Here is an 11,462-nt window from a genome sequence, read left to right as displayed (position 1 = left end):
CAATGCTAATATTTGGTCCCCTCCCCCGCCTCTCATGCTCAGTTTGACATCATTGTTGTAGTCCCCCCCCCCCCATGGCAGTGTGCCCAGTGTAGCAGAAGTGGTCGCACTACCCTAAAACTGCCTTTGCTAGGAGGCAGCCATGTCTGGAATCCTGGGATGATGGTGTGACTCCATATAAGGCAACTTCCTACGTTGGATGAAATGTTTTCTTGTGGGCAGCCGTCACTTCTCCCCTCAGGAAGATCATCAGAAAAGATGCCAAGGATTGAATCTGGGACCTTCTGCCTGCCTGTCTCCTGGTTAATTCCCACATGCTGTGGCAAGGTTCTTTGCCCCCTGTCTCTAGCAGCCATTAGGAGAAAGCATGAAAATTCACAATGCGATGGGACGGTGTCATGATAGCAAGAGAGAACTTGCTGGTCACATGTGAAATGGTAATAGATGCCCTGGCCCTCTGTCCAGAGAGGCCTCCCCTGGTTTGGGAGTTCTGAATTACCTGGTCTTCTTTCCAGAGCAGAATGGATGCATTGATCCTCCTCCATCCCTTTTGGACAAGTTTCTCTTCAGAATTCAGAGTGAATTCAGTCCTTTTTAAAATCCTACCCCGTCCACATCACCAATGCACATGCAGACAATGATTTTTTTAAAACCCACAGAAGCATATCTACAAGCAATTGTAGTGTGATTTGTACACCTGATTTGGTGTGATGATTTGTATAATCCACAGCAGCTGGTATTCAGATGCATATGCCTTTGACGGTAGAGGCAGAGCAGAGCCATTGTGGAGTGCTTTTTGTGCAGTGTTTTAGCAAGACATGCATCAGTAACACAAAGGGTGGGAACAATGCAAAGGAACCTAATAAAATGCTGCTTAACACACATGGCAGTGTGGTGCAGTGGTTAAAGTGTTGGACTAAGACCAGGGTTCAAATCTCCACTCAGCCACAAAACGCATTGGGTAACCTTGGGCCAGTCACTACCTCTCTGCCTAACCTACCTCACAGGGTTGTTGTGGGGAATAAATGAGGAGGGAAAGTACCATCTACGCTACCTTGAGCAACTTGGATAAAAAATGTGGGATATAAATGCAATGAATGAATATTAAAGCTCCTATTCCAGAACTAATTTCAGAAATCATTCTCGTTATACCAGGCCAAAAAACCACCAAGAAGAATAAAATCAGGAGTAGTTTAATCATGGACAACTTGGATACAGAAGCCACAAATATGTATCAGAGCCCTTCTATAAGACTGTTAGAGAACAGTTATTGTACATGTGTGATTGTCATCCTGCCCCAGTTTTCAGCCAAGACTGGGCATGAAAAGAAAAGGAAGGAAGCTGGTTTTGTAGAGAGGGTATGAGAGCCAAGAGTCAGGGGTTGCTGCCATGCATTTGAGGAGGAAGATTGCATAGCTGGCTTTCTTTAAAAAGCAGGAGATGTCCTTATTCTTGGTGATGTACTTCCTCTTTACTTTTTCATGAGTATATTCTTGGCTTCATCTTGTGTGTGTGGTTGTTGTTGTTTTGCAATATGTCAGAATTATTGAAATGAATATGAAACTAAATGAGACCCTCATTGGATGCCAGCAAGATGATTCAAAAAGAGTCCATTTGAAGAAGAATTGTTTGCTAATATATTACTTTAAAAAAAAAGATAAATGTTTCAAGTTTCTTCAGGATGTGAGCATCCATACAATACTGGTTGCTTAAGCACCTAAAGCCAGCCCAGTGGCTCCCTGGGCACGGACACCCATCTTCCATGATCACGGATGCAGCCACATCCATCTGTGTCAGGTGACAACTCCGGACAGACGGTGCTACGCAACAGTGGAGACATCTCCTGTAAGGCCGGTTTTTATGTTTATCCATTACCTTCTGGGAGTCTCTGCTAGATCGTTCTTTCCTTTTTGCTTGGAGGGACAACAATATCAAATCTTTACAAATATAAAAATTGCAGGGAGACACACCGAGCAGCATCTGGTCTGGTTAAAACAATGTGGCCACCCCACAACATTTCATCTGCCTGCCACATCACTGGCCAACGGTGAAGGTGGGGGGAGCCAAATGTCTCCACAGGTTCATTCCAGAGAAACAGCTTCTTCTCTTCGTTACTGTGAAACTCTGAGATTTGTTCACTCCTCTGTTACAGAATTCAGAGGAGGAGGCTGACATGTAGGCCCCCTCCCCCTGCAAACACATGCAGTGCTTGAGATTCAGAGAGGCAGGACAGGCGTCAAATTATTCCCAGCAGCTCAGCCCAACATTTTCAGATTCGTATATGGAAGGTGCTGCAGAGACATAAACAAGATTCAAGGTAACAGCAGAGCAGAAGCATCACTTTGGAAGAGCTGACAAAGGTGAGATATAAATGCAGTAAATAAATGAAGTACAGACAAAACTCAGGTGTGTGTGTAGTGGATTAAATATTTTGTCACAAATATCTGAACAGTGGGCTCACATCTTGGAGCCTCCCCTTCAAATACTTGCAACACCCCTGGGCAAACAGCGCCTTGAATTGTACAGTGGTACCTTGGGTTAAGTACTTAATTCGTTCCGGAGGTCCGTACTTAACCTGAAACTGTTCTTAACCTGAAGCACCACTTTAGCTAATGGGGCCTCCTGCTGCCGCCGCGCCACCAGAGCATAATTTCTGTTCTCATCCTGAAGCAAAGTTCTTAACCTGAAGTGTATGTAGCCTGAAGCGTATGTAACCCGAGGTACCACTGTACATGAAAGCAAACCGGAGACTGGTAAAGATCATAGAACCATAGAATTCTGTTGTTGTTTGAATTTATATACCACGCTATACCTGGAGGTCTGAGGGTGGTTCACAGAATTCTAGAATTCTAGAGTTGGAAGGGACCCCGAGGATCATCTAGCCCAACCCTAGCTGTACCAGGTGGGAATTGAACCTGCAACCTTGGCATTATCAGAGGAGCAGGTGTCAGTCAGTAACTTGGCTGTGCCACTTTCTGCAGTAGCAAAAATAGCTTCCAAGGGCAACCACATAGCCATGCAATGCAGTAATCAAGCCAGGTTGCTATCAGGGGCTCAGATAACCCCGGGCAAGGCACTGACGGTCTCTGTTGAAGCTATTGCTGCACCACCTGTACCAATCCATACAGATCTGTTTTTTAAAAAATAAAAAAGAGTTTTAGCTTCCACAATGATTTATAAAACAATTTCCTGTGCGAAATGTAACCAGTCTTGTAGAACAGAACACTTAAGCCATGGCCAGCTCTGAGTGCTAATGGGTCCATTAAAATACAAGCAGCCTCAAAATGATAACATTTTTTAAAAGTGAAATAAACCTACAGGGATCAAATTTTCTGAACCAGCCACTGCCTCAGTCATTTACAACTTATTCCTACTTCTGGACTCTGTCCAGCACAGACAATTTCCTCTGTCCTGGCCAGCTATTAGAGCAGAGGGATGGGTTGTCATTGGAGTTTTTTTAGTTTTCCTCTTCCACGCTTAGAGGGAAGGGCTGCAGCTCCAGGGGTGCAGCATCTGCTTTGCTTGCAGAAGGTCTCAGGTTCAATCCCCGGACTTTAAACCTCTCCCATCTGAAACCTTGGAGAACTGCTGCCAGTCTGGGTAGGTCATACGGAGCTAGACGAACCAATTGTTTCATTGTTGTTTTATATTTCCTGTGACCTGTTGTCCACTGTGGATATGGCCAAAATCTGGATTTCCTGCATTGAGCTGGGTTGGGGGTGAACTAGATGACTTCCCAGATCCCTCCAGCACTTCTATGCATATCTGCTTTTGCAAACAAAAGAAAAACAAAAAAGATTTCAAAGAGTGAAATCCTTTCGAAAATATGCACGTAAGAACTTGGAACAGAGAGGCAATCGTGATCTGGTAAGTTCCCTGTGCAGTATAAACAAAGGCAGCCCAGATGTACTGAGATGAAGCTGATTAATATTACAAGGAGTAATGAAAGTAACAAAATACAGAAGCAGCAGGACAGTAACTCAAAGATACTGGGTTCCTCTGGCGCCAACTCTTCCTCTTTTATGGAGTAATTTAAAACCCTCTGGGATTGCTGTCATTCTCAGAGATAGCGTGCACTTAGGGGGGAGGGATTATAAAGGCCAGTCCAATATTTTGGATGCAAAAGACCAACATATCCACAAAATACATTCATAGCACATTTAACACGGCTCCCCCACCACAGAGAAAGATTCTTGGGAGGTGTAGTTTACCCCTCACTGGGTTACAATTCCCAGCATCCTTAACAAGCTACAGTTCCCAGGATTCTTTGGGAGAGAGCATGTGCTTTAAAAGTGTGTTTAGAATGATTTGATCAACTCTGCCTAGTCAAGCTATCTGTCCAGATTGCGACCCAGAGCCCCTGTGCCAGAAGGCCTACATTTCACAAGCAGCTGGGGGGTGGCGTCAGCAGGTGTTTGGACAGCACCTCTTTAAAGTGCAGAAGAGGGTTGGCAGGAGGCTCGCAGGATTGAATCCATGTACCCCAAATGTCTCTGCACACAGAGGAGGCCAATCTAGAACTCTTCACCCTGCCATTTACAGGAATTATCTGATGTTCCAAAGTTCAATGGCGAGTGTGGATCCTTATGTCGTCAAACCAACATTCTTGCATGTAATGCAATGGTTTCATCTTTTTATAATTGTGAAATAAGTTAAAATTTATCAACGGAGATGTGCTACAACTTTCTTGTTTAGTAATGAGCCTAGTTGTTACCACTTAAAAGCAAGTCAAATCAAATATACAAGGGAGCTTTCTTCTTTTTTTAAAAAAGTATCATAATCCAATTGGTGGTTCTGTTTAATCATACAGTTAGAATCTTTAACTTTTATTTTATATGAATATCTTTCTGTTTTTAGTGTATATTCAATGTATGTTACGTAATGCCTAAAATAAGTATCTGTTCCGGTAATGCTGACTATTTCAGTTCCAAAAAGGGAGAGAAGGTGGTATTTGAACCACAGCATTTGATTCATCAATCCTAATTTAATTAATTTTTTCCAACCCAATACACCACTTAAGCAGTAGGAACTGTTTGGGGAAAGGCTGTGCTGAAACTCTGAATCCTGTTATACCTGTAATTGCATTCCCCCATTAAGCAAATCCCAAATAAGAACGAACCCAAACTCCGGTCTTTTGCTACTACCTCTTGGGCAGTCCTGTCTAGTGGGTGGGTGTGGGTGTGCGCAGGCATGTGCATGTGCTGCTGCCCCATTGCAGTGATGCTAAATTCCTGGATTTCTTACCTTCACCTCGCAGGAGGAGAACCCTATCTTCAAAGGAACTTGCAAGTTCCGTCTGGAGATATCTGAGCGGTGGCTTTATCCTTTTCCTGTCTCAAGAGTGTTGTGGGGCAGAATGCAGCCAATGGTCTGTAGCCACCATTCTGTGTCCACTCGTGCAAGAACACTAGCAGATGGGTGAGTGTTAATGTTGTGCAAAGAGGAATTCAGTACAGCCGTTGCATTAGGTTAAACCCATTGAACAACCCTTTTCATGATCTATAGCACCACAAAATTGCCAGCAACTTGCTTACGGTAGGTGTTCTCTTGCTCAGCTACATTCCACTGGTGCAAAGCATTTCACCGACACAGTAAGTACAACTGCTAAGTGATTTTAACTTGGCGCTACATTGGCTACAACCCAGTATCTTCAGGATCCTGACTGCACCTTCCTTTATGCTCTGCTCCTCCTCTCCACACATCTGCAAACAACACTACAGAAGCAATGCCCTCATCCCATCCTGAAAGGAAAGCCAGCTCCCATTTGAATCATGGGGAAAGCTGTGGAAAGAAAATTTAAAATTCACGGCATGTAGTTTGCTAAAAGAAAACTATATGAAAATGATGTATAGATGGTATTTAACACCTGTAAAACTTGCTAAGATGTATAAAAACTCATCTAACTTTATGCTGGAAATGTAAAGAAAAAGAAGGTACGTTTTTTCATATGTGGTGGACATGCAAAAAGGTAAAAGGCTTCTGGGAAATGATATACAATGAAATGAAAAAAATGTTTCAAAATATTAGGAGATGAAGTGCCATAGAAGCAAAAGAGACTATTTATGTAGGCAACCACAGCTTCCAGAATGCTACTTGCCCAGAAGTGGAAAGAAGAGGACGTCCCAATGAAAGAAGAATGGAAGACTAAGATGATAGACTATGCCGAAATGGCAAAATTAACCGTGAAGATCAGGCACCAAGATGAAGGAAAATTTAATCAAGAATGGGGGAAAATTATAGAGTATTTTAGAGAACACTGTAAAAATGTTGAAACATTAGCAGGATTGTTGTAGCATTTATGAACTAAAGGTAAAATTAGGATGTGAAAATGAAATTGAAATTAAGTGAAGAAAAATAGTTATATGCAAAAAGAATAAAGGGGGGAATGGAAACGGGGGGGTGAGGGGAAGTCAATCAATTCTGGGAGCATTGCAAATGCTTACACATGTACCTGAGGAAATCGGGTGCTTTGGAAATCATGTTTTCAAAATCAGAAAATCCAAGCTTGCCATCACCGTCCATATCCGCTTCGTCGATCACTTTTTCGCAGACCAGGCTCACCTCTTCCTCTGTCAGCTCTTCTTTTGTCAAATTGTTGAGGGTTTTTTCCAGATCAGATTTACAAATGAAGTTGTCTGTGTTAAAATCTGGGCAAGCAAAGATGGGAGAAAACAGGTGGTCGATATGCCTCTTCTCCAAGGACACCGTAAGCCCAAAGGGAACCCCTGGATGGCAGGTGACTAAAGGATGTGTGAACGTTATCTCAGTCAGGAATATCAGAAGAGCTCTGCTGGACTGAACCATTCATCCAGAATCCTGCCAACCAGATACCTCTGAAAATCCCACCAATGGGGACTGTTTGTCCCCCAGCAACTGGAATTGAGAAGTGGGCATGAAGGTCCCACTCTTAGCCATCACGATTCATGGGTCACATCCAGATCATAATTCAAATCAAATTTAAAGCACATGGGCTTGGGAACCATAGTTTGCCCCCTCACAGCTACTGCTCCCAGGATGCCTGGAGGAAGCCATGTGCATTCAATGTATGTTGTGGCTGTGGCCACAGTTCAGAGCTGAGGAGAGACCATGACTTCACCTGCTTCCTGCCCCTGTTCACGGCTCCTCATCTGCTTGGGGAAGGCTCAGGTCAGAAGGCTTTACAGCACGGGTTCCACAGAGTTTAGAGCTACAGGGGCGACTTTTCCAAGTAACCATTAAGTGACCATACAGTCCTCCCCAGTTCCACTTTACAAAACAGCAGGCCAAGGGGGCGAATTCGGCAGGTGTTGGCTGCTCTACACCAGGTGCTTGCCGATTAATCTTGCAAATGCATAAGAGAATGGCAATTAAAAGGCCATTGTATTGATTTGTTTTATTGTCTTTGGCCCAAGAAGCAGGATTAGCATCAGCCCTATTTAATTATAGAGCTGCAGAATGTCATTTAGCATGTTGGGTAATTGTCAGTAAAACAGTCAGTGTGGAATTATTTGCAAAAGCTCTGGCATCTGGTAGGTCATTCTGAAATAAAGAAAATAAATCAGAAAGCGTTTTTTTTAAAATATTGGGCCCCCACCCCACCCAAAAAACGCTTTGGTGAAATTTAAAAGCAGTTGTTATACTAAATCAATTATATGCTTCTGAGAATGTTGCTTCTCAGAAGCCCAAGGTTTTATTTTTTTAAAAAAAAATGCAGTTGTTCCATAAGGCAAGAGTGAATGCACCATTTCCAACTACACAGCACCCCCAGGAAGCTGAGGGAATCATAGAGTTGGAAGGGACCCTTGAGGGTCATCTAGTCCAACCCCTGCCATGCAGTTTACCCATGAGATCACCTTACTTCACATATGCCCCTTCAGCTGCTTCAATCTGTAGAACTGCCAGAGGTGTCGCATAATATTCATTCCGCATTGTAAAAAAATCTGTATCTTAGTGTGGCAGAACCTATACTTTGGAACTCCCTGTCTATTCACCTCAGCCTTCACTGAACTCTTTCTGCGCCTGCTAAAATCTTTTTGAGTAGACAAGCCTACGCTGATATGTAGAACTTTGTTGTGTGTTTTAATCTGTTTCTAATTTATCACTTATTTATTTATTACATTTTTATTTACAATTAAGCAGTGTATAAATTTTATTAAATATAAATCTGAAATGACCAAAACAAAATTCCCTTCCCTTCTGGTCAATGTTCTAACCCAATGCCAATTCCTCTCCTTACCATAGACCTTGAAGGCGTAGATTGCTTTGAGCTCTCGAGGGGCCGTTTCGCTGAGTACAGAGAACATGTCAACAAAGTCATTGAAGCTGAGGCTCCCCTCGTCATCGTCAGAAAAGGAGTGGACAATCCTCTCCCGGAAGGGGTTCTCCTGCAGACAGACAGAATGCATGAGCAACTTGCAGATTTGCTTCTCTTTTAAAAAGAAACCCCAAAAGGCAGCACTTTAGCTGAAACACTCCTTTAAAAGTCTCTCTGTATGACCCAAAACAAGTGTACAACCAGGGCTTTTTTCCCAGGGGGCACTCAAGGGTACGCAGTACCAGCACCTCTTTTTTGTTGTTAAAAAGTGCGGCACTTACGGTTACAACTTCATGCTGAGTACCGGGACCTATTTTTCTAGGGGAAAAACACTGTGTACAACCTAATACAAAATCCCAATTATAAGTAAGAACTCTGAATCCCCACAAGAGATCACTGGTAAAAAGTCCATTTCAACGCTGAGTTTTTCTCAAGCTCCTGCAAATCATTGGTGCTTTTCAGCTCCTGAGGAATGACTAGTTGCTCCCAACTACTTGAAAGTATAGACTCTCTGTCTCCCAACCCTTGTCTTGTCTTGGGAGGCGACTTCAATGCCCGGATTGGCCTTGTTTCCCCACAAAATGCAATATTATCTGGACTAAACTTGGAGGAGAAACCAGACATCTGTCAGAGGGCAGCAATGGACACCACCTCTAACCACACTGGGAAATATCTTTGTGAACTTATAATTAAGCATAACCTTTTGTTATGCAATGGGCATGGTCAAGGGGATCAAGAGGGTTATTTTACTTTTTTAAAAAAATATTTTTTATTAAGTTTTCCATTTAACAATCCAATCATATCACATTAGTTAATCCGAATTATACCAATACATATCATAAAATCCAAGTATTTTGCCGAATTTTTTAAATTTTTGTTGGGGGTACCCATGCTTTGAGTTCAGTAAGGGTCCAATCATCTCATATTTCTGCTGCTTTAATGTTCACAAGTCCCATCTTCCAATCTTCTTGTTGTTATCATTTTTCTTCTTAATAACCTCTGAGTTGTTTCCACAGGCGAGTTGAAGCAAGCATTATTATGTTTCTGTGTGGACTTTCACACTGATCCAAAAGTCCTATTCGAGCGGCAGGCGCCATTTTGACAGTTCCGATGAAATAAAGTCTAAGCGTCTGCTCATTAATTTTCCCAGCCACTTGCTCCATAAATCAGCCTTTCCAGGGGAGTTTTTGCCAAATCAGACATACAATCCAAACATGATAACAGAACAGTGGCTCGCCTCCCCCTTTAACTGTAAATCAAGGGTTATTTTACTTTTATCTCCCCCAGAGGCTTTACTAGCACCATAGATTATATCCTAACATCCAATAATGTGCCAATTGACTGAGACACCTTTAGGATAATTCCCAGAGCTGAAAGTGACCACTTTCTACTTGAGTTATCTCTGACATCATTCGTTTCTCCTGCCTTTCCTAAATTATTGGATGAAACAGAATATCTGATACTTGGAAACAGGAGGTTAAAATGGAATGCACAGGTCCAAGAAAAAATAATTCAGATCCTGGATTTCATGAATTTGCTTTATTAAAGGGGAAAATGTTGTTAGAAACAGGAAACATAATCAGACTTTATTAGAACATAATCAACCAAATGCGCCCACTGATGTCCACAGCTAGTGAGTAAAAAACAAAAAGTTTCAAAGACAGACTTGGTTTGATAAGGAATGTCAGAATAGCAAAAAATGCCTATCTTAGAAAATTGAAGTTAAAACATGACAAGCACAATCTTGCTCTACAAGCAAGATAATTGGTAGCCCAATTATGATACAAATATAAATTATTACTTAAAAACAAGAAACAAATATATTATGAGCAACAGTGGAAAGCATTGGGAGATGCAGCACTTCAAAAGAACTCACAAAAATTTTGGCATCTTGTTGCCCAAGGCACAAATGGGCTGGGCTACTCGTTAGAAGTATCTGTTCAAGGAAAGGATTGGGTGACATATTTTACAGGAATATACAGCCCCCGCTCTGACTCATCCTCACAAGTTTACTATACTCAGTTATTAGAACTGCCAGAATGGCCAGACGTCACACCCAATCAGATTAAGAGGCTAATCATAAGCCAACTAGCCAATAAAGCTCCAGGAGAAGACATGGTCCCAATGGAGATCTATAAGATAAGACCGGATTTCTGGTCACCCATTTTTGCAAAACTGTTTCCATACATTAACAGCTCAGGTGGAAGGGTGGAAACTGAGTATAATTGCCCCAATATATAAAAAGGGTGATAAGAAAAATCCTGCCAATTATAGACCCATTAGTTTGTTAGATGTAGCCTCTAAACTATATGCCAGGCTCCTTCTTGGGAGACTGGAAGAATGGGCAGATACAAATAAGGTGATATCTGAAGCCCAGGCAGGTTTCCAAAGAGGGAAATCCACATTGGACCAGTGCTTTCTGCTATGTAAATACATCCATAATTTGAAGCAAAAACTATATGTTGCTTTTATCGATCTAAAGTCAGCTTTCGATACGGTTCCTAGACATGCATTGCGGCAGAAATTAGAAAAGACAAATATAGACCATCATCTATTATTTCTCATCAAAACATTATATACTGACACATCAATACAAGTAAAGGTGGATCTGGACAGCCATCTTACTACTAGAATTAAGACCATTACTGGAGTCAAACAGGGATGCATTTTGGTACCTTTCTTGTTTAATTTTTATATTAATGACATGGTTAAAGAACTGGAGGGCCTACAGTTTGCCCCTGTCACAATTCTTGACCAAAAATTCTCAGTCTTAATGTATGCTGATGACCTAGTACTTGTATCTAGAACCCAGGTAGGCCTGAGACGGCTGCTTGCGAAATTAAGTCCATATTGCACAAGGAATGCTTTATCTATAAACTGCAATAAGACGCAGGTCATTGTATTTGGGAAGCACCCTAAAAAGCATGTTTGGCACCTGGATGAACACATCATAAACTAAGTAAATACGTTTAAATATCTGGGATTGGTTTATTCAGAAACAGCATCTTGGAATATAAAGCTCTCCAATATTAAATTTGCAAGCCTTTAAATCAGCAAAAGCTATTTTTAAATTTGCTGTTTGTAAAGGTGGAAATCTGGTTAACCCAGCTTCCAAATCAATGGCCCAGATTTTATATGGTACAGAGGTTTGGGGTACCTCAAAGGTCTC

The 11,462-nt window shown here is 41.9% G+C and overlaps 1 protein-coding gene across 5 annotated transcripts in view; it reads right to left on the bottom strand.

Annotated features, from left to right (window-relative positions):
- Positions 1-1,177: 1,177 nt before the first annotated feature.
- Positions 1,178-11,462, bottom strand: part of CIB2 (calcium and integrin binding family member 2) — a 49,846-nt gene continuing 39,561 nt past the window's right edge. For 3 of the 5 annotated variants that reach the window (XM_083712264.1, XM_083712262.1, XM_083712265.1), the window contains 3 exons: positions 8,216-8,363; positions 6,452-6,647; positions 1,178-2,291 (listed from right to left, as the gene is read on the bottom strand). In XM_083712264.1, coding sequence (XP_083568390.1) covers positions 2,270-2,291; positions 6,452-6,647; positions 8,216-8,363 — 366 coding nt within the window. In that variant the 3' untranslated portion in view covers positions 1,178-2,269. Of the gene's footprint in view, positions 2,292-4,648; positions 6,648-8,215; positions 8,364-11,462 lie in introns of those variants that run through there. The other 2 variants (XM_083712263.1, XM_083712261.1) reach the window with 1 other exon arrangement.

The sequence above is a fragment of the Podarcis gaigeae genome (assembly GCF_964106915.1).
Source record: "Podarcis gaigeae genome assembly, chromosome: 14".
NCBI classification, from domain to species: Eukaryota; Metazoa; Chordata; class Lepidosauria; order Squamata; family Lacertidae; genus Podarcis; species Podarcis gaigeae.
The sequence above is the reverse complement of the archived record's forward strand: the minus strand, read 5'-3'. Positions and strand labels throughout refer to the sequence as shown.